The sequence below is a fragment of the Pituophis catenifer genome, unplaced genomic scaffold, assembly GCF_029215685.1.
Source record: "Pituophis catenifer annectens isolate HBS135680 unplaced genomic scaffold, rPitCat1.0.hap2 SCAF_2, whole genome shotgun sequence".
NCBI classification, from domain to species: Eukaryota; Metazoa; Chordata; class Lepidosauria; order Squamata; family Colubridae; genus Pituophis; species Pituophis catenifer.
In genome coordinates this window covers 197,261,090-197,288,497 of record NW_027256882.1, presented here as the reverse complement: position 1 = coordinate 197,288,497, position 27,408 = coordinate 197,261,090, and the positions used below count along the sequence as shown (strand labels likewise).

At 41.1% G+C, this 27,408-nt stretch overlaps 1 protein-coding gene across 1 annotated transcript in view; it reads left to right on the top strand.

Annotated features, from left to right (window-relative positions):
- Positions 1-5,358: 5,358 nt before the first annotated feature.
- ANP32B (acidic nuclear phosphoprotein 32 family member B) overlaps positions 5,359-27,408 on the top strand; it is a 35,773-nt gene continuing 13,723 nt past the window's right edge. The window contains exons 1-2 of the mRNA XM_070938491.1: positions 5,359-5,820; positions 18,559-18,708. Of these exons, the coding sequence (XP_070794592.1) occupies positions 5,767-5,820; positions 18,559-18,708 (204 nt within the window). The 5' untranslated portion in view covers positions 5,359-5,766. The remainder of the gene's footprint in view (positions 5,821-18,558; positions 18,709-27,408) is intronic.

Genomic DNA, 27,408 nt, shown 5'->3' with positions numbered 1-27,408 from the left:
TAATAACCTGATTATTTGAATGCCAGAATGATCTAATTCCTAATCCTAAATATTTTGAAGTTTGCAGAACAGACATATGGATAATTGAGGTATGCATTTTGTGTGAACCCAGTCATCATTCAGTGGGTTTAAATCTTTCTTAGTCAATGCTAGGACAACTTCCTATTATGCTAAATTTTATCAAGTTTTAAAATGTTTAACTATTTGCAGCTAAGTTCATACCAACTAAATTTTGATTAGTTTTTGCTCCCGTGTTGTTAAAGGAACCCAGAAAATAAACTATGTTTTAGCTTAACCATGGGTAAATATAAAATGCATATATAGCCTGTTGATACCTCTTAAAACTAAAAATATAAAATTCAGCATTGAAATAGCAGAAAGATATACACTATACTTCCTAAAGCTTTCCAAATAATCTGCACAAAACTCTTTTAAAAACATAGAGCAAGAACTGGTGAGTTCTTAAAGTCTGTTGAAAACTGATAAGTACATTATAAGTATGACCCAGCAAAATATTGAAAATGACAGGCTAAATTAGATAATGTTTCCTAGTTTATGAACAAGGCCAAATAGTGCAAAAATACAAGATTGGTGTATCCAATTTTTCAATAATAGCGGTTTATACAATACTTGTGGCTAATTTAATCCTGGCTTACTTATCCCCTCTAAATTTATATTATACATTGACTGAAATCAAAACACATGTAACCACACATAATATATTGTGGTTCAGTATGTTATGTAAACACAGCCAGTCTTGAAGGATATTTACAGACTATGGTAAGAAACCTCTAATTAGATGCAGCATCTACCAAGTAATATGCATCATTTTCTCAAGTTATAAGTTTAATAAAGATTTTCCAGGTCAACGAAGGACTGGGCAGTGATAATTAAAGAGAAATAACTGAAATGGGACTTGAACATTCTGAGTTCTTCTAATCACATACGGGTAAACATACATGCTCTTTTTAGACCATCTGATTCTCATAAAAGAAGCAGGAAAACCTAATATTATTTTATACATTTGTCCTGCAACGAGAGTGGCTGTGAGCTGTGTCATCTCTATTTTGTACCTATGCATTTCTTAGTTGGTTAAGATTTTCCAGGAGGTGAAATGTGGTTGAGTCCAAGCCTTCATGTGGGAAAGGATGATTCTTGAAAGAGACAGTGATTCATCCTCTTCTCAAATGGGCATTCTTCGACCTAGCTGGGATGGTCAACTTTTGTCTACTCTTCAACTTTCTCTTTTTTAGGAAGCTTGTTGAAACGGGTGATATGAGCCGTGGTGGTGCAGTGGTTAGAATACAGTACTGCAGGCTATTTCTGCTGCCAGCTGCCTGCAATTTGGCAGTTCAAATCTCATCAGGTTCAAAGTTGACTCAGCCTTCCATCCTGTCAAGGTCGATAAAATGAGGACCCAGATTGTTGGGGGCAATATACTGACTCTGTAAACTGCTTAGAGAGGGTTGTAAAACACCATGAAGCAGTATATAAGCCTAAGTGCTATTGCTAAATAATTTGGAAGAAGCGAACATGCTTATGAACAATCTCTGGAGGACTTGGCATGATGGTGATGCATCCATCTTAGCCCTCTTGGTAATGTTCAATATAATCAAGAGCCGTATCAATTTGAACTGGTTTGGGGGGATGGGAGTAGAGCATCCTAGTAGTTCTCTTTCCTCCATGGACAGTTCCAGTCTGTGTTGGTGGGGGGGAAATCAAGCTCTATGTTCTTCATGTTGGGTACCTGAAAGCTTAGTTCTCTCATCCCTTATGTTTACCATCTACGTGAATTGGTGGATTCATTCCATAGTTTGAAGTCAAATATCATCAATGGGCTGATGACATAATAGTTTTTGTCCCCCTTATTCATTCCATAGCTTGAGATGGAGTATCACCAAGACTGATGATCTAAAATGGTGCCTTTCTGCCCCAGGCCAGACAGGTGATGCCAGTTTACGTGCATACCAGGTACCTGGAGTTGTAGGATCTGAATGGGAAGGAATTAGATGGGATACAACCCTAGCAAGACAGTGTGACTCTGGGTTTCTGGATCTGAAGAGTTACTATCTAACTCTAGATGAGATAGCACTCCTTCATACAGAATTGCTGTATTATTTGGAGGTCCACTTGGACTCACAGCTCCTGCTCAAGAAACAGGTGGCAGCTATGGCCCAGGAGGCTTTTGTGCAGGTTTACTTGGTGTCCCAGTTACATTTAATTTCACCAGGAATGGTCACTCATGCCCTAGTCACTCCCCACTGGACTGCTACAACACATTCTACATGGCGATGCCTTTGAAGATCATTCAGCAACTGCATTCAACTAGTGCAGAATGCAGTGGTATACACAGTTCTGGATGCTCTGCAGCTTGCCCATGCTGCATATGGCTGCTGCATGGGCTTCCTGTTTCTTTATGGGTACAATTCAAGGTCTTGTTATCGCCTTTAAAACCCTATATACTATATCACTATAGGTTATCTTCAAGATCTCTTCCCCCACTGGATTGCATTGGATACACTCACTCCAGGTCCCCTCTTAAATGTTGCCTTCTGTTGGGACCTAGAAAGCTTTTCCATAGCTGTGCTTACTTTGTGGAACCACCCCCACCCCACCCCGCCCCTTGTGCAGAGGAATCCTACCCTTCTAGAAAGCTGCCTTTTCTCCCAGGCATTACACTATTTGTGGTTTGTGATTGGGTTACAGGTAGTCCTCAATTTACAACCACAATTGAACCCAAAATTTATGTGGGTAAGTGAAACATTTGTTAAGTGAGTTTGCCCCATATTATAACCTTTCTTGCCACAGTTATTAAAGTGAATCACTGCAGTTTAGTAACATGTTTGTTAAGTGAATATGGCTTCTCCATTGGCTTTGCTTGTCAGGTACAAAAGATGATCACATGACCCCAGGACACTGCAATTGTTATAAATATGAACCAGCCAATAACATTCTTTCTCTGGGAGCCAAGGACACTCAGCCTGCACCTGGAGTGGCGTGACTGAGAGGCATTTCCAGTTGGGACAGTGGATTGATTGGACTATGTGCTGGACATGTGGTTGCAGGGAAAGGGACTTTTGACTTTCCTTTGGGTGGGGAAAACCCGGAAGCTTTCAGATTCGGGTTTTCCCAGATGTACCACTATGACATCTCTAATAAAATGGAACTCTGAGGAACTTTCAGCCTCAGTGTCTTTTTTTGTTGGGGGTGTTACTTGGAACCTTGGCATATGTTTTTTCTTAAAAAATTATTAGTGGCCATGTAAATAATTTATTTTAATTATTGTTAATAAAATATAACTGGCACAAGCTACTCAAAATGAACCATTTGCTTAATAGTATAACATTCAGCCATTTCTTTTATAACAAGAACATATAGTTATATAACACGAGCATCACCTGCTGTTGAAACAGAAGTGTTATGACATCATATAAATGGAGTACTGTAAATACTCCAAGTTGTGTGATTAATACTACACTTTATATAGTACAGGGCTTTTTAAAGATGTAAGTCTGAACACAATTTGCAAATCTGTGGAGACACATTTGATCTATCTTCATCCTGAAAGTACAATTTGTAAGGTAAACATTTAACAGGTAGTAGTTTGTTTCAAAAACGATAAGCAATAGAAAAGCCCAAAGGATAAATTAGCTGGTTTTCAAGGAAGAAAAATTCTTTGGATGGTATATTTTCTGCTATTTCATCCAAGGTACATTCTTAGGAATCATGTCCCCCAAATATAATCTGCCTGCCCTGTATAATCATTGACGAAGGGGATGATCAGCATTCCGAAGTAGACTATCATTGTGGTAGCCTTGTCTTTTAAAACAACTTATCCACACACGCCCTTGGCTATTGTCCTTCCATAAGTAATTTTAAATATTGTTCAAACTGGCTTTTGACTTTTAGTACAGTTGTTGGTCTATCTTTTGGGTCTGGGTCTTTTCCTTGTCAGACATTCACTAGGAAGACATATGCCTGGAGTCATAATTGTTAATTGAATTATGATTTATTCAATTCCATTTTCTGGGCTCATATTATTCACTGATTAATAAACCTACAGTACTACATTGGCCAGGTTCACACAACCGATAAGTATTAAACATTAGTTTATGGCTTACTGTGCTGCGCAAATGCAAACAGTGTATTTAACTGCAGCTGCCTAAAAGCATCAGTGGTCTCCATGTTGAGGAAAATATCATTAACTGATTTGTGTATGTTACACTGTTATTAACAAATAACATGCACATTTTAAATGATCTGGTAAAAGAAGAAAATATGGTATTTAAATGAACCTTGCATCATTGCATTAATACCGTAACATCACAATGTTCACTTAATTATTAAATTTGCACACCACCCAAACTCTGAATGAGTGGTTAGAATGCCCGTTCATGTCTATCAAAATATTTAAGATATGAGCAGTCTAGTTATAAACATGGGATTTAATTAGTAAGAGATTAAAAATAAACATCCTTGGGTTACCCATGTTATCTCTAAATTCCAGAAACCCAGAAGGCATAACAAGACTACCAAGTATGACAGAAAACCACTTGTACTCATCAATCAACCGGGTGAATAATAAATAAAAAATTACTATTATGAAGTTGCTACCTGGTCAGATTTAAAATGACAAGTTCTGCCGAATGCCTGTCTTTTAATGACGATAACAGGAATAATTTCAAATTGTGCAGTACATGAAATATGAGGGGATTTATTTTTAATTTATGATGCCTGGTATAATTTTCAGCTGGATCCTATCTCAAAATGGTAGGAAGCTATGCTGTCGAATCTCAGTAAATTTATAGGGACAGTCCCCCATCTCTTTTCTCCTGCTTTAATAATAGAATGAATCTAGTACACATAATCAATATTATTGGTAACTACCCTTTATCTCTGTACTTGGGACGAAAAAAGATCAAAGCTATGGGAAAACAAATGAGGACTGCAAGAGAAAAGCAATGGCCAATACAAAATTTATGAAAGGAGAGAAACATTCTTGGACTAGTCACTAGGTTTTTAAGAATGTGTTAGTAACTACTCAGAATAGTCAATTTCCATTTTTTAGGCTACATTTTGATATGTTTAGGATTCTTATTTTTTAATCCAACAAACTATAATTGGGGCTATTAGTAAGAACTTTGTGCAATGTTTAAAATCAGCCCTGTACTTCATCCACGAATAGGGCTCGTATGTCGAAGATTAAACACAGAACATTCAGAGAAAAGTCCGATGTAAACTCCATCCTTATTTTCCACGTAGGAAAGGAACACCACTCCAGGATACATTTGGCGTTATTTGTTGCATTTGGGCTTGTATTACGGACCTTTTGAGAGCCTAACTCTTCCGTTATGCTTGTTCAAAAGAAACTCGGGAGGGGGAATATTAATCAGGAAAGGGTTTAAAACAACCATCGCTTGTAGAAATACGGCGCCACCGGAGAAAGACCGCAGTGGCTGGGACGACGCTTCTGTCAGCAAGGAGAGAAGGGTGTGGTTTGGACGAGGAAGTTCCCGGCAGCCTCTTCTACGCCTCCGCTGCGCCTCCTGGCGGCCACTCCGTCGCTTTGCTTCGGCTCACTCCAACCAAGGGCCCCGTTGCCAATTTAACTGCAGTCGCAAACGAAGGAGGCGCCGAGCGCTCCCGCCCTCCTCCTCCTCCTCCTGCCAGGCTGCAACTCCCCCTCCGCCGCTTCCCTGCGAGTTGACTCGGCACTGTAAGCGCAGGGCCTGAACTCGGGCCCGTCCCGTTCGTCCCGTCGCCGTCATGAACATGAAGAAACGGATCCACTTGGAGTTACGAAACCTGACTCCGCCGGATGTAAGCCAGCCTGGGCGGGAAAATGGGAAACAGCCGGGGACGTCCTCCCTTTTCAACACAGCTTGTTCTCTCGCCATCCGTACACGCGCAAACCGGCCCGGGGAAAGCGGGCTGGTTTTTTAAATTTTAAAACGCGGAGGGTGGGGGGCGCGCGCTCTTGAAAGAGCAACTGAGGGCGGCCGCTGCGGGAGCCAAACGAACGTCTGACGGACTCGAGAAGGGATTCCGTGGCCGCCATGTTTCTGCTCCTGCTGCTGCGTCGGTCCCGCGAGCGTGGGCTGCCGCTGCGGAGGAGCGAAGGGTGGCCCGCGTGCGCGGAGCGACTGCTTCGTCTGCCGCCCGCGGCGCGCGTTTCTCCCCCTCTTAAACGGGCAACCGTCGCGTGGAAGAAGGGGCGCGCGATCTTTTTCGGCGTCGCGTCCGTTTGCCTCTGGCCGTGCGCGCGCGCGCTCGTGCCTTTCTCTCCTTCCTTGCGCCCTCCCCTTTAAACGGGCCGCAAGCTGCAGAGAGCCGGCCGCGCGCGGCCTCTTTAATTCCCCTCGCCCCACCAAACCGTCTTCCCGCCAAAAACGTCTTCTCTTTAACCCATCGTCAAAGGGAAGGTGCTTTTCGCCCAGTTCTAAGCTCTGGTGGCTTCCGTGGCAGAATTTGAAAGATTTGTGATGGTGCGTTTTCAGTGGCGACACACTCGAGGTGGCCTCGGAGGGCTTTTGTTAGTGCAAAATGCAACAAAATGTTTTGCAGCCTAATTTTGAAAAAGCAATAAAGGAGGTGATACTAAAGTCTTTAATGGGTACTATTTTACCAGGACGATTGGACCAGAAAAGTATGTTCGTGCTCTGAAGTCTAGTTAGATTATTTTTAAATAAAGGTCCCTATTGAATATAAATATCCTACCATACATTATCTTTCAACAACCTATGGTAGGATATTTATATTCAATAGGGATCTTTATTTAAAAATAATCTAACTAGACTTCAGAGCATGAACATACTTTTCTGGTCCAATCGTCCTGGTAAAATAGTACCCATTAAAGACTTTAGTATCACCTCCTTTATTTTTTTTAATCTGCCTGTGGTTTCCTGGCATATCTGAACTTTAAGCCATGCTGTTGCTTCTTTTTTTTAATCCTTTATATTTTTCAACAGTCTTCATCTGTACTCTGATGCCAGAAAAAAAAACCCTGTACATTTCACTTGTTTATTTTAAGGCAGGAACTAAAAGTTGTCAATATGTCTCATATCTCGTATCCTAATAAAACATTTGTCTGCCTAAAAATATTAACAAAAACCAGCATGGTATCCCAGAAAATAAACAAGGTACATACTTGTACTGTATACAGTACTCTATACATACACTACTCTATACTCTTAAGTTTATATCTGCTGAATTTTGGCTTCTCCAGCTAAAGTTAGAGGCCATTTCTGGCAAGTATTTTAAAATTGTCCTATCTGTTACTCCATTCTTAAGCATCTGTCAGCTCAAGGTAGTTTCAAGTCTGCTCAAAAGAGCCTGTAGACGGATTATTCTCTTTTAAACTTGGAATGAAATAAGATTCTTCAAAGTCACCTTTGATCTTCATTTTTTTGCTTCACATATGGATACTTTGAAGAGATGAATAGTATTCTTTAACATAATATACTTGCGGTTAACTTAACCATGATGACTTTCTTTAACTCTGAAACATAATGGGAAGAGGGAACACTATCTGTACCATCTTGAATTGTACAAAATTAAGCTGGAATATATATATCTATCAAACTAAATGTTGCTAAGGGTTTTCTTAATAATTCAGCCACTACCATATTCCATTTAGGGCCCTTAAAAAAGTAGATGGCTTTTTAAATATGAGTATTTATATTTAAATAATTTGCCAAATTATTTTAAAGTGTACTGTAATATTCTTAAAGTGGTACAGATAATATTTTGTTAATGTTTATATAAACATTTGTAAATATGAAAAAAACATCTACAATTCAGTATGACTGTCACATGTATTTAAAAACTTTGTAGAACTTGATTATAAAGATCAATAGGTATTTATATGGTGTCTAGTAAAGGGCAAACTATTCCTTTCTTACACTGATAATTTTATAACAGTTTAGTTCAAAATGCATTATCATATTTCAAACTTTGAAAATACCTTGTTTGGAAACTGATTATGGGAGTCTACTGTATATTCGGTGCTGATTTAACAGTTTGAAAAATGTGTAGTTTTATTAATTGCTTCCTTAGCACTGAATTTGGCCTCTGTTTGATATACTTTGAAAGTTTACTCAGAACGTGCAGGCAGTCTTCCTTTAATTTCATAAAATTACTTGACTAGAAAAAGAAACATGAATTGGCTGTTCTTATCTGCTAAAATAAATAGGATGTATATAATAACAGTTGAAAGGCAGTCAGTGCTGTATTATATATAAACAATATAATGGTAGCAGTAAAAGATAGCAAACAAATTTTGGACATCTTTTGTTGTTCCATTTTTTTCCCTAATGAATTCACTGCAGAATTATCTATGCAGAAACCTGCATTCTGCTGTAATACTAGACAGCCTTGGGGCTAGACCAAATTTGGCATGAGCAGATAGAATCCTTAGTATGCTTTCTTTTAATGGGAAGATGTTTGGTGATTTTCACACTTAAGCCTTGTGGCTGCAGAAATTGACTGTATTGGTTAAGGATTACATAGAATTATCTAACCAGATTGTCATTGCTCACCAAAAATGGGGAAAGTTATTTATTGGAATTAAAGAATATTGATATGAAATTGATGCTTCTACTTTGATAAGTTATGCGCTAGACTGCTTTATTAAGAACTTTCTGGAACAAATCTCTCCAATATATTCTTAATTTCCTTATTATCTCATATCTTATTACATAATTTTTTAGATGTCTACTTTGTATACCAGCAAAATGTTTAACCGTTTTATAGATTTTTTAAGTTTTAATGTTTGTTAATGATAATTATTTTAGTGGTTTACGCTGCACAGAGTCCCTCGCTCATGAGATAAGTGGCTCATGAGATAAAGTGCATAAATGAATAAATATGCATATTAGTAAATTGGGCCTCTGTATGTCCTCTTTTAACTTCAAGTGCGGTCTTCTTCGTAATAAAAGGAAAGTGGCCTGCTGGACTGAACTGATTTTTATGTTGCTAGAAATAAATTTTATATGTATGCCAAAAAGAACAGTTTTTACACATTCCTTACTTTGAAGTTTTCTAAGTTTTCTGTAATAAATAAGCAGAAGCCCTAAAATTATTCAATAGAAAGTAAGACACATTGGATGAATGAGAGATGTTCCCAAATAGTGAGGTGTGATTGCACTGTAACCTTAGTGTGTAATTGTAACTTGGTGCAAGATTTTAACCCAATAATTATGTCTTTTTTTAATTCATTCTAGTTTTGAAATCCAAAGCATAATCCATATAGAATGTTTAAATTTCTCAACTAACTACACTGTATTTGAAAGCCTAATTCCACACCAGGCTTAACTCTATTATGGGAAAAATGTATTTGAATGAATGATCCATGGCACACAGAAAATATTAAGAGTAGAACGTAGACTTGTGGAATCTACATTAATTATTATTAGTTGTGTTTGTGGTGGACGACAGTGTTTACATACATGAGAGCCAGCAATAAACTCAGCTGCAAAATGAAATTCTATCATTTGAATACAGTTCCCAAAAATGTACTGGGGGATGTCACAGGCTCATGCAAATAGAATTTTATGCATTTGAGGCAGATAGAGCCAATTAATTTTCATGCTCTGCAAGCCTGATTGAAATGACTTGCTTATAGAAGGGCAGATTATTATCTAATTCAAATTAGGTAGGTATGCGAGTGCAAAATTCCCAAACTAGTCAAAGAGGAATAATAATATTTTTACAGGGGAGATACAGAGGTAAATAAATGAATAATTATTAGAGGGTCAGCAGAGACAGATTTTTTTCCAGGATGAGAACCTCCAAATTTATATTTTTTAAAACTTAAATTATGTTTGTTGAAAGTGGAAATATGAACAAGCACAGAGACAGAATTGTAAAAAAATAAATCTAATTTTCCTGAGCGCTGCTCCCACTATCCATAGCTGGGTACTTCCTCAGGTTTTGACAGGAACTGAGTGGAAGCTGCATTTAAATTCTCCTTGCTTAGCCACGCCCACAGTCCCATGATCCTCCAGTCTTTCACTCAGTTGCTGACAAGAACTGACGTGATTTTCTGAGCTCAGGGTTTTCCCTAATTAAATTCTTCAACTTTTAGTTATCTTTAGGTTCATTTAGGTCCTTTGTTTATTTTCGATTACCTTTTATTTGGAAGAAAAGCGAGAAGATCGACTGCTGCAAAAGGCATGTGGCGTGTCTGGGGCTCCAGGCTGCCCGCACCTCAGCATTCCCACTATCGGCAGCCGCCGGACTCTGTTCCCTTCGGGGCGGATCCGGCCTTTGTTTATCAGCCGCTGGCGAGTGAACAGGCTTTAGGAGCCCCCACCGCCATTTCACAGCGCTCTCGTTAGCAGCAGCTCTGGAGTGGCGGCATGGCTTCTGGCTGCGCCCCGAGGTTCTAGAACACTTGGCGAGGTCTGATTGCAGAGACCAGGTGACATTACTGGGACGCCATTGACAGCTCCCAGAGGTGACAGCCGTTTGGCAGACCTTTGGGCCACCAATTCGGGGCGTTTCTTTATTGCGGCCACCATTTTTTTGACAGCTATGATTGGCGGCCGCCATTTTGACGGACCTTCGGGGCGTCAATTTGACGAAATCCTCGTCGCGGGCGCCATTTTGGACTGACTGGAAGCACTTTCAGTTTGCAGTCGACGTTTGGATTGATTACCAGTTTGGTTGCCATTTTGTCACCATTACTGATGGCCGCCATTTTGGCACTGCTCAGTGGCCGGCGCTTTCCTCAGTGTCTTTTCTGGCATTGGACTTGGGAGGCTCTTACCTCCGCTGGGTGACTGGGTTCCCTCACTTCGGAGGGCCCTTCCCTTATGATGGCTGACTCAACCCTTTCTTCTGACCTAGAACCTGAGGCGAGCCCGCCTCACAAGCCTGCCAAGCGCCTTAAAACCGCTTCAGGGCAGCGGTCTGCTTTACCCAGCCGCAAACCCCACAAGGCAGCGGCCTCCTCTGGACAAGACAAAGACGCTTTAAGGCGCCACAAGGCCCTGGAGCGCCAATGTGATAAGGTGCAGCACCTGGTTAAAAAGGCCCTAGGCCTGGGCACTTGCCCTCCACAGACTGATACGCCTGTGCTGGATGACACAGGATCCAGATCTGTTCAGCCCATGCCACCACTTCCAGTCCTGTCTACCATTGATCTGGCCGTCTCAGGCAAATCGCTGCTCCTCTCCAAAGGGGTGTCTCTCTCCATGCCAGACGTTTCTGTGGCTGGCACTTACTCTGCCCACCGTAACTTTCCGGAAGCCACCTTTACCCTGACTGCTGTGGGCCTCCGCGCTCCAGAGGTACCCTTGCCTGGTTCCCATCTGGACCTAAGTCCATGGTTTCTTCCGCATTGTCTACGCTCTTGGCAGCGGGATTGCAGAAGGCGGTTCAGGGTCCCCTCCAGGCCCTGGCTGGGCACCACATGACTCATGAGTCGGCGACCTCTCACTCACAATCATCGCTGCACAAACGTGCAGGCTTTCTGGAGGGGTTGGACCATGGAGACGAATGCCGGGAGGACATAGAGTTCTCGGAGGATGAGGGCTTATTGCTGGATAACCCGTCCTTCATGGGGTTGTTCCGTCCCTCTCTTTTCAAGTCCCTTCTACATAAGGCTCGTTTAACGACGAACCTTGGGATGCCTGGTGAGGCTGTGTCTGAGTCCCAGGTTTCCACGGGGCCCCACGATGCATTATTCAAGGCCACCAAGCTGGAAAAGGACTTCATACCTTGTCCACAGTTGTTCTCGGACGTGATCCAAACACCCTGGGCCAACCTGGCTCATTGACTACACCCAGCAGCCAGGACAAGAAACTTTATTGTTCTGCCCCCGAACTGGAGAACCTACTAGTGTTTCCCTCGGTGGACACGCCAGTTGCCTCCCTGTCCTCCGCCTGACCTCCAACTGACTCATTGGACGGCCTCAAAGCCGAGGACCGTTGGGTGGAATTGGCCTTTCGCAAATCCCACCAAGTGGTGGCATGGGCGAACAGGATGGCGATAGTTACATCGTTTTTCAATAGGGCGTCCCTCATCTGGCTGAGGCAATTACAGGAAAGGCTTCCTCCTGAGGAAACCAGATTACATCAAGGCATAAACAAAATTGTTGTAGCCACCGAATACTCGGCTGATGCCTCCCTGAATTCCGTTAAATTTGCCTCTCGGGCCCTGGCTTCCATAGTGATGTTGAGGAGGCTCTTTTGGCTTCGCAATTGGAAAGCTGATCTCAAGGCGAAGTGGAAGCTGGCTGCGGCTCCGTACAAGGCTCCGAACCTCTTTGGGGCTGCATTGGATCCAGTCCTTATTGAGGACAAAGATAAATAGAAGGTGCTCCCGTCTTCGTACCATCGCACCAACCGCCGCTACACCCCGTATGCACAGCGGCAGCCCTTTCGGACCAGCTCCAGTTCCAATGGGTCATCGTCCATGGAGGCGACCGTTATCAGGACAGACAACAATTCCGAGACTGCGGCAGGAACCAGCAATCCAACAAACGGCCGTTTCAGGGTTCCGGTTTCAAGTCTTTCCGACGGGGCAAGTGACTCGCAGTTTCTGAGTCCAATAGGCGGGCGGCTCCAACTCTTCCGCCGCCAGTGGGCCCAATTGACCATGGACTCATGGGTGCGGCGCACGACTTCGCTAGGACTTTCCATCGTCTTTTCCGGGGCCCCGCTGAATCACTTTCTGGCTTGCCTGGTCCTGGCCTCTCCCGAACTGCAACTCTTTATGACAAGGGAGATTTCACATCTATTAACCATCAGAGCAATAGAACTGGTGCCTCCTGACCAGTTCCAGACCGGCTTTTATTCGGTCCTCTTTTTGGTGCTCAAGAACTCAGGAGGCTGGAGTGGGATACTCAAACTGAAACACCTGAATCTGTCCGTTTGTTATCGCAGGTTCAAAATGCACTCCCTCTGGTCGATCCTTGGGGGTGTGAGAAAGGGAGACCTCCTTCAGTCGGTCGACCTACGAGAAGCTTACCTGCACGTACCTATTCATCCCGACCACAGGAAATATCTGAGATTTGCGTCCAGTATTGTGCGATGCCCTTCAGACTCTCCTCTGCGCCCCGCACCTTTACCAAGCTGGTGGCAGTAGGGGCGGCAACGCTCTGGCCCCTACCAGTTCGAGTACTATGCTACCTCAACGATATCCTGATACTCTCTTCCTCCCCAGAAGAGAGGGCAGCCAGGGACAGGGATCTCGTACTGAGTGCCTTTCAGTGTCATGGCTTCTCGATCAATTTCGAGAAAAGCTACTTGATTCCCTCTACATGCCTCCTTAACCTGGGGGTGGTGATCGACTCGGTCAGGGATCAGGTATTTTTGTCTCTGGACAGAGTACAGAGCATCGTCTAGCTGATCCAACAGGTCCGCACATGGGAGAAGTTTCCTTTATTGCATCTGTCCCAGCTGCTCGGGAAAATGGTGTCTTGCTTCAACATCGTTCCGTGGGCACGCAGACATTCCTGATCTCTGCAGTGGTTCCTGCTCCCCTTCCAATGTGCGGGCCATTCCAACGAGAGACTCAAGGTATACTTATTTCCACAGGTCCGGCTTTCCCTCTGTTGGTGGACATCCCCATCGCTCCTCAAGGGTTGTGACTTTCTGGAGCCGGACAGACTGGTCCTTACCTCTGACGCCAGTCTTCATGGCTGGGGTGCGCACCTTCTCAATCTGGTGGCGCAGGGCCAGTGGTTGGAGACCGAACGTCGGAGCAGCATAAACCTTCTGGAGCTGTGAGCTATCAGACTGGCTCTTCTACAGTTTCGTACGACGGTGGAGGGTCATCACATCCTGATCCTCATGGACAATATCTCTGCCAAAGCGTATGTGAACCGAGAAGGGGGCACGACGTCTCGAGCCTTCATGTTCAAGACAGAATCACTGTTCAATTGGGCGGAACATCACCTTCTTTCGATCAGAGCGGACCATATCTCGGGGACGGCCAATGTACGAGCCGACTGGCTCAGACGGGAACAGATCGACCTGCAGAGTGGCAGCTCCATCCACCCCTGTTTCGGGAGCTCCTCTCTCGTTTCAGGACTCCAGTAGTCGACTTGTTTGCGTCCCTAGCAAACGCTCAGCTGCCACGTTTGTGTCCCGTTACCCAACACCTTTAGCGGAGAATCATGACACTCTTCGGTGCCATTGGCCCAGTGGTCTCCTGTACACGTTCCCACCGGTACCACTCCTACCTCCTGTCATTCGGAAGTTGCTCTCCAAAAAGGCCGAGTTACTTCTGATAGCTCCCAACTGGCCCTGAAGGCCGTGGTACACCGACTTCGTGGCACTCTCTGTGGACCGCCCTTGGGTGATTCCACCTCACTGTATCTCTCTATGCCAGGGGGCCATCTGTCATCCCGAATCTCAGTGATTCCAGTTGGCCGTCTGGCATTTGAGCAGGTCATCTTGAAGAAAGACAACTTGTCGGACGGAGTCATCGGTACCATCCAAGCGGCCAGACATCCCTCCACTTCTCATATCTACGAGGCCTCGTGGAGAGGATTCTGTATCTGGTGCTCCACTCATCATGTGGATCCCACTTCTGCGACAGTTCGTCATTCTCGAATTCCTCCAGGCGGGACTCGACAAGGGTTTGGCCCCCTCTACATTGCAAGGTCAAACGGCAGCCTTGTCCACGGTGATTACGTGCGCGCCCTACCATTCTCTTTCACACCATCCGCGTATCGGTGGGTTCCTGCATGGCGCCACGAATTTGCGCCCCCCAATGGTGCACCGCTACCCGACTTGGGACCTTCCACTGGTTCTGCAGGCTCTAACGTCTCCACCCTTTGAACCATTGGGATCGGTTGCACTCAAATACTTGTCATTTAAGGTGGCCTTTCTCCTGGCTATTACCTCCGCCCGGAGAGTGCAGAGCTTGCAGATCTGTCTATCAGGAAGGATCTTTGCATGTTTCGAGAACACACGGTTATCTTACGACTGGACCCTTCCTTCACCCCCAAGGTGAACTCCTGGCTTCACCGAGCCCAGGAGCTCACCTTGCTGGATTTTTGCCCTTTACCTCGTGACCACCGGGAGAAGCGTTGGCACACCCTTGAGCCCTCCGTCGCTACATTCGTCAGACTGCCTCATTTCGCAGAATGGAGGCACTTCTGGTTTCCTTCCACCCGGCCTTGATGGGACAGAAGATCTTGTCTTCCACGGTTGGCCGGTGGATCAAGGCCTGTATTGCCATGGTGTATGACTTGAACTCAAAACCGCTACCTGGCAAGATTCTGCCGCACTCCACTTGTAGTGCGGCCACTACTGCGGCCTGGGCGACTCAAGCGTCAGTGGCGGACATTTGCCATGGGGCGACGTGGTTGTTGCTTTCGCCTTTCATTCGCCACTACAAAATTGGCACTTATGCTTCAGCCGAAGCCTCGTTTGGTCGTCGAGTTTTGCAAAGTGTTCATTTGGCCTGGGACTCTGGGGGAAGTCAGCCTCCCACCTTCGGGGTTTAGGCTTGGGTATATTCCAGCTATGGATAGTGGGAGCAGCGCTCAGGAAAACGGACGTTGTCTTACCTGAACGTCCCTTTTCTGGGCGCTGCAACCACTATCCATTCTCCCCCTTGTTTGTTGTTGTTGGCTTCCTGCCCTAGTTTCTTCCACCTCTTGTGGGTGACTTGGTAGTTCTTTGTACTTGCTTTTGAACTTTTGTTGTGCAGACTTGCCGCACCTTCGTGACAGATTGGAGGATCATGGGATTGTGGGCGTGGCCAAGCAAGGAGAATTTAAATGCAGCTTTCACTCAGTTCCTGTCAAAACCTGAGGAAGTACCCAGTTATGGATAGTGGTTGCAGCGCACAGAAAAGGGACGTTCAGGTAAGACAACGTCCGTTTTAGTAATCAGACACAGATGTACAGTTGTTGATCTGCACTAACATTGATGCTATTACACAGTTGTTGGAGTGGGACAGAGAGTGGAAGAGCTATGGTGATTGGAAAAGCTTCAAATAATCGAATCTACATCCTGGCTTATTTTTACAAGGTTTTTGTTAGAGCAGATTGTTTTCTTAAAGTAACAGTAGTGCAGGAAAAAGATTTTCTTATTGCCAACCCACTGGGTTCTTCTGTCTTTTCTTGAAGATTTTGTCTCCATTTATTTTGGCAGGATAATGCTTATACCCAAACCATATTTGGGGATAAGCATTATCCCAAAACTATAATCAGAACTACAGGTGTTCTGATATCAGTACTTTAGATTCTTTTCTCACAGGACTTACTATTCTTGTCTCATGCTTTTTCCTTCCACTACATTTTATAGTATAGTATAGCCTTTATTGTACATCATGTTTACGAAATTGGTTTCTGCTGATCTATCTCCAAGGTCTACTCCCTTTAGTAAGAGGCAAAGGCCTATTCAGTCTTAGCTTTCAGGGACTTTTTCCACTGAATGAAAAGTAATGTTTTGATTCTCTGAATTTATAAGCATAATTGCCAAAGCCTTCATTGTTATATTCAGTCATCAACACAAACTGTCTTATAGTTTCATATAACAAACATATTGTAATATAGCTTATGCAGACTTTTATAGAAGTTAGTGTCTTATTATAATACTGATGTTAAATCTAAAATGCTCACAGGTTCCACATCAACTTGCTAATCAAACCAATGAAGGAATGTCCTTAGCCATCTTTTTAGGCAGGAGTCAAAGTGGACTGATAGAGCCTGTTGCAGATTATTCTTATAATGTCTATTGCTTATCTTTGTTGCATATCTCATATTGAGATATGATCTCAAAGAAAGAAACTGCTTTAGATAATTAAATAGGTAATCATTGGTTTTATTTACTTGCTGCTCTAGCTCCAAATGACAGCAGGTGTCATTAAGACATTTAAAATTCTCACTGGGAATAGTTGTCCAATTAAATGGTGTTCATCCTATTTTGTTTTCCTATTAAACAAGGAGGGAAAACTTTTGGTGGCTAAGGATCATATTTAATATTTGGGAGAAGCTTGAGGGCTATACTGATTGGTGGGACTGACTTACATTTTTCTGGGTCATGTTGAAGATTTTTGAGCCTCTTTCTTTCCTGGTAGGCAAAATAGGAGAAACCCTTTCAGATAAACTGTTTTAAGCATTCAGTTCTTTATATGTTAATATCAACACCTTGAATTGAGCTTGGAAATGGACTGGTAGTAGAAGTGGCAAAGTACGGTAATACTTACTAGTATGATATGATTGAGCATATTATTTATTAATGTGTTTGATTTAAATCAGCGCTCCCCAACCTCTCCAGCTCCTAGAACTGGCGGCAGCAGCGGGGGAGGGGAGGAGAAGGGGGGTGGTTTTACATGCGCACCTGCCACAAGCACAAGGGAGCTTCACATGCCCATTGCTTGCGCGGCCCGCTTCTCAACAGACTGCGGCCTGGGTTCAGGCTGCAGATTGGGGTGGAGTAGGGCTGACTTAAGTAATGTTAGGGCTTATTGTCTGTTTTTCTTGTCAAAGATGAGATTTTAGCAGTTATATTCAAGGCGGCTGTAGGAGCTAAAAAGGGAAGCTCAATGGTTGTAGATTGTCAGTTCTGCTCTAAGAAATAGGAGAAACTTTTGGACCCATCATTTTCACTAGAAGCTCAAGGGATGCTCACAGCACTTTTTATCTTCTTTGGCTGATACCGTGTTTCCCTGAAAATAAGACCCTGTCTTATATTTTTTTGAACCCTGAAATAAGTGCTTGGCCTTATTGCCATGTGCTCAAAAGCCCAATTGGGCTTATTATCAGGGGATGTCTTATTTTGGGTGAAACGATATAATTGGACACAAATAGCTTTGCAGTAGTTATTCACACTCTAGTAACCTCCTTTTGTATTACAGTATTGTAACACGCTATACTGGGAGCTGCCTTTGAAAACAATGTAAAAACTCCATTTAATTAAAAACAAGATACAGTAGACTACTAATTGACTTATGCAATTACATTATACTGTTCCTTTGCCATCTATACTGTCCTTTCAGGTCTAATTGAAAGTGCTGGTATTAATATACATAAAGATCTAGATGGTGTTGGGGCAGCATATCCGAAAGAACATGTCCTGTATTTACTTACCAGAATTCCAACACCTTCACCCAAGGACCTCCCCAGGGTGCCTCCATCTAGTTGGATGTTTGCAAAAACAAAAAAAAAAAAACCCACATGTAATGGTGTCCTGGCTGTGGAACACAGTGAAGTTTGTGTGTTGCTTCATTATGGTATTTTTAGATTTTATTTGTATCCGCCTTTATTATTTTTACATGTAACAGACATATTCAACACACTTCTCATACTTTCCCCACAACAATAACCTTGTGAGGTAGGTTGGGCTGAGAGAGAGTGACTGGCCCAAAGTCACTCAGCTGACTTCCATAGCTAAGACATCCTCTTTATTATTTATTGCCATTTGTGGTGCTCTTGGTTTGCTCACATCACATTGCTTTATATGTTGCTTTGCATTCCATTATTTTACTGTTTATAATGTTTTAATTGATTATGAATCATCCATAGAATTCCTGATATTGAGAGTTATAAAAATACAACAAAAGAAATAATAACTTCATTATGTGAATGTTTTTCAGATAAAAGAGCTTGTTCTTGATAACTGCAGAGCAAATGATGGTGAAATTGAGGGACTCACAGAAGAGTTTGTGAACTTGGAGCTTCTCAGCTTAATAAATGTTGGACTGTTATCTGTCTCAAATCTCCCTAAACTCCCCAAATTGAAAAAGGTAATGATCTTGTCTGTTATTTTATTGAAGGGCAAAATACTATGAAAAATGTCTGTCTTTATGGTCATTAAGAGTTGACTCCAACTTAATAACATGCAACTCAGTTTGGAGGGGGAAAAAATCCCTTCCTAATTACTATTTTATAATGATTCTTATACTAAACCTTTTGGGACTAACAGCTGCCAGCACTACCGGATTGTCTAGTAAGATCTGGAAGGTAGGATTCTCTTTGGGTTCACAGTCTAAATGAGAGATACTATCAACTATCATGAAGGTGGCCCTTTTCTCTTGCTGTCTTTCTGTGGAACGATCTTACCTGCAGAATTAGATCAATGCTAATCCTATTAAAACTTGGCTTTCCCAGAAAGACTTTAGTACTTGATTTTAAAGTTTGGATCCTCCTTTACTATGAATTATTCACCTAGTTGATATGATTATTCCTTCGCACAGAAAGACTTGAAATAGGTTTCTGTTATATTGTGTTACTGGTTTTTTTAACCTGTTTGTTGAATTGGAGTGTATGGTACATAGAATTTGCTATGGTTGAAGCAACATAAAGGCTTAAGAAATAGTTCCAGCCGCTATATTTTATCTTATTCATCTTCTTTGGATCCTAGTTCCAATTGTAAAATCTTGAACTTCAAAGCTTTGAAATTCTCTGAACACAATATAATTAAGTTTGAGATGAAAGTGATAAGAAAAATGCTGGAACAATGAACATGTGTAAAAGGAGCCATTCTAGGAAAGCAGCTATTAAGCTATGCATTTATTTGTGTGTTTGGGAGATGGGTTGCTAGGGATGGAAGTAAAAAAACAAAAAAAAATGGTTATTAAGGTTAAAAAAATCACTTTATATTCAATGGCAAAGAAGGTGCTTTAGAACAGATGACTGAACAAACATAGAACAGAACTACAACTCACAGAAGAAACATTATATATTCATTCTTCAAAGTACCATTTTGTCTTTGAGTCTGAAGTAGTCAATATCGGTAATGGTTACACTTACACCTGTTGCTAGCAACAAGATCTGTACCCTGTTGTAGATCTGGAGAATGAAACATTAGTAGTACCTTGTAGTCTCTGTGTCTTGCCATTTAGAAATGAAAATGGTAATGGGGGAGGAACCAAGCATTTAATGCTTTCAATTAATAATAAAAATATGAACTGGCAAAATTTTGATGACATTTCCCAAAAGGTACAATGTTTATAGATAAACAGATGAAATTGCCTGTGATTATAGTTGTTATTAAAACAAAAGGCATATAATATCATAGTTAGCAGCTAGGAGTACGGAAGAAGTACATTAACATGCTTAATCAATATACCTTAGAATAGGAGGTACTTGGTGTCCTATATCCCAAATAAGAGTATGTAGTAATTCAGAATGAAAGGTGCTAAAGGGTTCTTCAGAGTGCACTTAAGTGCATATTTAGCATCTGTCTGTTACTCCTTAAAGAAGCTGCAATTTTCCCCAAGAATTCTTCACAGGTATCCCTTAATCCTGGAAAACATATGTTTGACTCAGACTTGCAAATGGATACCACATTCATACCTGCACATACTCTAAAACAGCTTTCTCCTTGCAGCCAATCTCCTGCAGATTTGCAGCTCTGCTCCCTAGCATTTTTTTGTCACTTCATCATTAAGACATTCTTTATTGCTATAATCTTATTTGTAATAATTGAATTGAATGCTTTATTTGACCAAGTGTGATTAGAAACACAAGGAATTTGTGTCTGGTACAGAACCCAATGTACATGCAAAGCAAAATAATAACAATAATAATAATATTACCACCAATAAAAGGGAAAGTAAAAAAGATAATAAGGAAAAATAATAATGTTATAGTCACACTACATGGGTTAATAGACCTATTATCTATCCAACATCTATTCTAAACTTATTACACTACTTTTAGTTTAGAATACATGTTATATACAAATGCATGTATATATACACTTTAGCTACAACTGTTATAATTCTTGTCTCCAGTAGTGAAGGAGACAAATTAAATGAGAATTGCTTGTAAATATTACCATGTAATGACATGTTGGGTGAGGGATCAGTTCCTTGAATCAGCCAGGGTTTGACTTGTTAATCAGTCAATGTTGTAGTCTCTAAAATATTTTCCAAAAGGTAGGGGTATATGTGTATGTAGAAGTAATTATAATGCTGTTTGACAGAAATATATAACTAGGAGCCATGGTGGTGCAGTGATTAGAGTGCAGTACTGCAGGCTATTTCTGCTGACTGCCGGCTGCCTGCAATTTGGCAGTTCAAATCCCACCAGGCTCAAGGTTGACTGAGCCTTCCATCCTTCCAAAGTGGGTAAAATGAGGACCCAGATAGTTGGGGGCAATATGCTGACTCTGTAAACCGCTTAAAGAGGGCTGTAAAGCACTATAAAGCTGTATATATGTCTAAGTGCTATTGCTATTTGGAATTACATGTATGAACATGTTTGTGATTTTTTAAAGATGTAACAACTGAGATATACCAGTATATTACTTTTAAAAATGGAAATTCAGTATTGTATTGACACCTGCTCGCAGGGAACAGAGATTCCCAACCTATTTGGTATAGTGTGCATAATGGGATTTTTAGAATAGGTTGCATAAATATTAAACGAGATACTTCAGTCTGTTAGGAAACCTCCCTTGGATTTGGTATTCATTTGCAGCCTTATTAAGGATACTACACTGAGATCTGTGCTATCAATATCAGATTACCCCTTCATCCCTCTAGGCCATTTAATCCAACAGAGAAGAACCTCATACATAATTTCAAAGTTTTCAGAGCCAACATCTGGGGCAGGTTCCCATTGCCAAGGCATGGTCTTTACCCTACCAAGCAAGAGAACGGATCTCTACTGAAAGAGACTACAACCATAATTGCACAAGATTTATTTCTTCTTAGTGCTAAAGTAGTGACTTTTGATGACTTGCTGTATGATCAACAGGTTTACTCTGTAAGATCCACCCTCTTATCTGGATCCCATGGTTGGAGACCAATCAGTGGGATCTCTGAAGAAAGTCAAACACATCCTGAACAGCTGATCAGGTTGTGTGAGGCTCTTGATCTTTAGGTACAGTAGATCCCATTCTGAATAGATAGATTGTATTCTATTGTTTTCAGATGCTTATAAGCCAGAAATATTGCTAATCTTCTGGCTTTGTTGAAATCAGTAAAAAATGTATGGCAAACATCAGCCTCTATTCTTCCAACCAAAAAGCTGTTGCATTAAAAGAGGTAGCAGTTTTTTTCTGGCATTTGGCCTTCAAATCACTGGTAGTTGAGGTTGCACATACAAATTTAGTGCAAAGTGTCTTACGGCCCTCATTGATAAAGAAGAACATGAATACTTTTCATATTTTTTAAATTCACAACAAGGTTATTGTTTAGAATGGAATTTCCAAGCCTATAATGGCTAATATCAGATTTTTCTTTGTGAAAAGATGACCTATTTTCTACTGTATATGCTAGATGATAAATGAGACCTTGCTTCCGTTTTCTTAGCAGAGGCCTCCCAAATCTCCAAGCAGCAGATGAACATCACTGAATATAACACAGCTGCCTATGTGGCTGACCACATTAAAAGGAGTTGTTGCTCTCCGCTGCTACAGTGTCTCTTGAGGTTCAGAACATGATGGAAGATCTGCTCATCACAGAAGTATTTTTCTTCTAGAGTACAGCTAATGCTATGGAGAAAGTCAAAATCCAAAACATTGCATGAGAGTGGCAATCATGATAGCCAATAGCAGTGTCTCTGCTGCAAATAAAACCCATTGTTGGAATTAAATTGCCCTTCTCTAGTATTACAGTTGCTATAAGCTAATGTGCAACATGAGGTAACATTTCTCAAAACTGCTGCCTCCTGTCTTTTTACAAAAGACTTTTCAGAAATACTCCTAAATATCATCTTTGATTTTTAGCATATAATCTCCAGGATCGCTAGTTCAGTTCCCACTGGCAGTTGCTCCCCAAGGATGGAAATCCTACACTACAGAGTCTTAGTCTCAACTTCGATAGCTATGGGGTATGCCATAGAATTCAAGCCTTGCAGTATTTATTGTTTATCCTTCCCAGTTCCGCATAGATGTATGAAGTTTTGCTCAAAAAGAAAGTATGATCAAGTACCAGACTCTCAGATGTGAATTGGATTTGATTATTTTGTCATCCTCAAAACTGATAATGAAGTGAAGCTAATAGATCTTTGCAACTCATCAAATAATATCTAGCTCAATAAATTCAGGATAGTCACATTTCAGATTAGCTTATTTTGTTGTGTTGAGGGGGGGAATGGTTTCCCTGAATGGATCCTGGAGCTACTTGTTTCCATATAATACGTTACAATGTATGAGTATGGTTGTATGTCTGTATTTGTTTGGTATACACATTTACACCATGTTGACTATTGGCTGCATTGTGCAACATAACATTTTGTTCAGCTCGTTCAGTGTGTCAACAAACAAAAGGTACTCTTTTCCTATTCATGCACCTAGATTCCATTTCTCATAGAAGTTAATGTAATTTAATAAAGTCACTCAGCACCCAGATGGATGCCTTAATTTTCCAACATTATACCTGTGAATGGGAAACATCCTCAGTGGACTTGCTTGTTGCTGCAAAAAATGACCAATATAGTATTTTCTGCAAGAAAATGGACATAACTTGGTATCATTTAAATATTTTAAATATTTTTAGATATATTTTTTAGATATATTTTTAGATATATTTGAAGCGATTAGTTTTGTATATATTTCCTTCACCCCAGCACCCCATTGCTATGGTAATTATATCAGTGCACAAGTCCTTTGATTGCCTCTTGATGGCTAGCAACCCTGATTGCCAGTGTTTTTGTCTCTTTTTTTCAGATACTGTACTTTTCATTGCCAGGCAGGAGGAACTTTTTTTGACTGAATGATGCTCAAGTATATCATGCAGATCTTTCCCTGACTTATAATGTAGCTCCTTTCCTAACAGTTTGACTGAATGATGCTCAAGTATATCAGGCGGATCTTTCCCTGACTTTTATAATGTAGCTCCTTGCCTGGCAGTTTGGATAAAATTTAGAGCTATAATCTGGTTTGTTCTCTCCATGTCCCTTCTTTTATTTGGTCATTTCAAGGTTTTTTTTCCCCAGTACTTATTGCCACTTAAGATGTACTATAAAGTCTTTGGTTGTTATTGTTGAAAGTCTGTTCCCCAGTAAATTCTGCAATGTATGTTTCTGCATCCCTTAATGTAGCAATTTGTGAAACACTTCAAGCAACTACCCACTTCTGAAATATTTCATGTTAGAGGGGAATGTTGAAGTTGTTAAATGGATTTCTCCATTATATGCTTCCTGAGGGATCTTCTATTTTCCTTGATGAACATTCCTTCAAAAGAAGAGGCTAAATGCAATTCTAGGAACTACTAGGCTTTTCCATATTCTAAACTTTGCTTGCTTTAGATTTGGAGTGGTGAGTCAAAGTGCATTGTATATTAACTTTTTACACTGATTGCACTAAGGCAATCAGGTACGGAGGATCCCGGATCTGCGTACCTTCTGTCGCGCGCTTAAGACGTTCCTATTTCATCAAGCTGGCCTGACCTAAATTTTCCCCTTTTTAAATGGGAATTTTAAATTTGGTTTTAAATTATTGGGGTTTTAAAATGGTTCAGCCAAATTATTTAATTTGTTTTATTTCTATTTTAAATTTTGTATTTATATGTTTTATTTTATGGCTGTTCACCGCCCTGAGTCCTTCGGGAGTAGGGCGGTATACAAATTTAATAAATAAATAAATAAGGCTTTGAGTGCTTCATTGTGTCTGTTTGAACTATCGTAGTCTGAGGAATGCTAATCTTTTCTCCAACAAATAAGTGTTTTTAGTTGGCATGGGGATCCTGCAATGGTCATAAGTGAAAAATGATCATAAGTCAATTTTTTCAGTGCCATTGTAACTTTGGTCACTAAACGAATGATTGTAAGTTGAGGACTACTTGTCATACTATCCACTCTCTGAGCTCTCTTCAGATGCTTTTAACTTGTGGGATATTGCTGGGTCATCAGGAAGTAAAGATAGAATTACATGCATAATGAAGGTGGCTTCTCTGCTTCTCTGCCTAATAATAGTAATAGTGAAGTAAGAGAGGGGAGGGAGGGAGAGAGTCATGCACAGGCCACATTCACCCCAGCTCCGCGAAGGAGAAAAATGTCACGATACATAACGTGATGGCAATGTGACACCGCGAGTTTGACACTCGTGACCTACAGCAATAGCCCTGTGAGGTAGGTTAGGCTAAGAGTGTGACTTACTAAAAGTCACCCAGCCAGCTTTCATCAATTTCAAGCTGGAAAGCAGTTACACATAATTTCCCAGTTAGTAACCACTTTGCTTAGTGACTAAGTTGCTGGTCCCAAGAGTGGTCGTAAATGAAGTCTACCTGTGGTTCTCATTTAGTAAATACAGTGGATCTGACATTTACTAATGTAGAAAGGAATTCTTAACCGTATCTATGAACTTACTTCAGCATTCCTTTGCTTTAGAAATCTACAAAGGTCATAAATGCGAGGATTGGTCACAAAGTTACTTTTTTATCACTATTGTAACTACAAACAGTCATTAAGTAAAATATTCACTAAATGAGGGCTACCTGTAAATGAAATTTCCTTCAAATATTCTCCAGCAATAACTGGCAGATCCATTGCATCCAATGTAGCTTAACCAAGATAGTTAAATTTACAATAATACATCTGCATGAATTTATGTGATTCACATCAATAAGTCTTGGTGAATGGTCTATTAAAACAAGTCGTTAAACTATAAATGGGTGATTGGAATGTAAACATTGGATAAGGACAAGTATAAAAAATGGAAAAAGGGGCACATAACTAGGGCAGAATATCAGCAAATAACCCGAGCCTGCAAAGATGAAGTGAGAAAAGCTAAGACTTAACATAAACTAAGGCTTGAGACAAAAGTCAAAAATAACAAAAAAAGTCAACATGTTTTCAACATGTTAAAAACAAGAAAAAAGTCAAGGAAACGATTGCTTCATTGGTGGGAGAAAGTGGCAAGAAGGTGGCAATCAACAAGGAGAAAGCAGAACTGCTTAACTCATTTTTTGCATCTGTCTTTACACAAAGAAAAAACAGTCCAACCTATCAAAAACAGCATCGTAAAAACAGATTAGGAACACAAGTTAAAATAGGGAAGAAAATGATAAAAGCACCTGTCCACCCTAGACTAGTTCAAATCACCAGGACCAGATTGATTACACCCCAAGGTTCTGAAGTAACTGGCAGATGTGATCTTGGAACCACTGAACTATATCTTTCAAATATCCTGGAGCACCGAGGAACTGCCAGAGGACTGGAAAAGAGCTGATGTAGTTCCCATCTTCAAAAAAGGAAAAAAAAAAATAGATCCAGGAAATTACAGACCAGTCAACCTGACCTCAATACCTGAGAAGATTCTGAAAAAGATAATCAAGCAACAAATTAGTGAACACCTAGAACCAAACAAAACAATAACCAAAAACCAACATGGGTTTGTCAAAAACAGATCATGCCAGACAAATCTTATTGCATTCTTTGACAAAGTGACAAAATTAGTGGACCAGTGGAATGCTGTGGATATAATTTACTTGGACTTCAGTAAGGCATTTGAAAAAGTAGACCATAATCTTCTACTTGATAAGATAAAAAAAATTGGGTTAGACAGCATCACCACTAGATGGCTTCGTATTTGGCTGACCAACTGCATTCAGCGTGTAGTCCTCAATGGAAATGCATCTACATGGAGAGAAGTATGCAGTGGGGTACCCCGAGGCTCTGTTTTAGGCCCAGTACTCTTTAACATCTTCATCAATGATTCGGACAAGGGGATAGATGGGGAACTCATCAAATTTGCAGATGACACCAAGCTTGCAGGAATATCCAACACTCCAAAAGATAGGCTTAAGATATAGAAGGATCTTGACAAACTTGAACATTGGGTGCTATCTAACAAAATGAAATTCAATAGTGAAAAAAGTAAGGTTCTACATTTAGGCAAGAAAAACAAAACGCACAGGTACAGTATATGTGGTACCTCGCTCAATAGTAGTAGCTGTGAGTGGGATCTTGGAGTTCTAGTGGACAATCACTTAAATATGAGCCAGCAGTGTGCTGCAGTGGCCAAAAAATCCAACACAGTTCTAGGCTGCATAAAGAGGGATAGAATCAAGATCACATGAAGTGTTAATACCACTTTATAGTGCCTTGGTAAGGCCACACTTGGAATACTGCATCCAGTTTTGGTCACCACGATGTAAAAAAGATGTTGAGACTAGAAAAAGTGCAGAGAAGAACAACAAAGATGATTATGGGACTGGAGGATAAAACAAAAAGAACGGTTGCTTGGATTGGGTATATCTAGTTTAATGAAAAGAAGGTCTTGGGGTGACATGACAGCAGTGTTCCAATATCTCAGGGGTTGCCACAAAGAAGAGTGGGCCAATCTATTCTCCAAAGCACCTGAGGGCAGGACAAGAAACAATGGATAAAAACTAATCAAGGAGAGAAGCAACCTAGAACTAAGGAGAAATTTTCTGGCAGAACAATTAATCAGTGGAACAACTTGCCTCCAGAAATTATGAATGCTCAAACATTGGAGGTTTTTAAGAAGAGATTGGACAACCATTTGTCTGGAATGGTATAGGGTTTCCTGC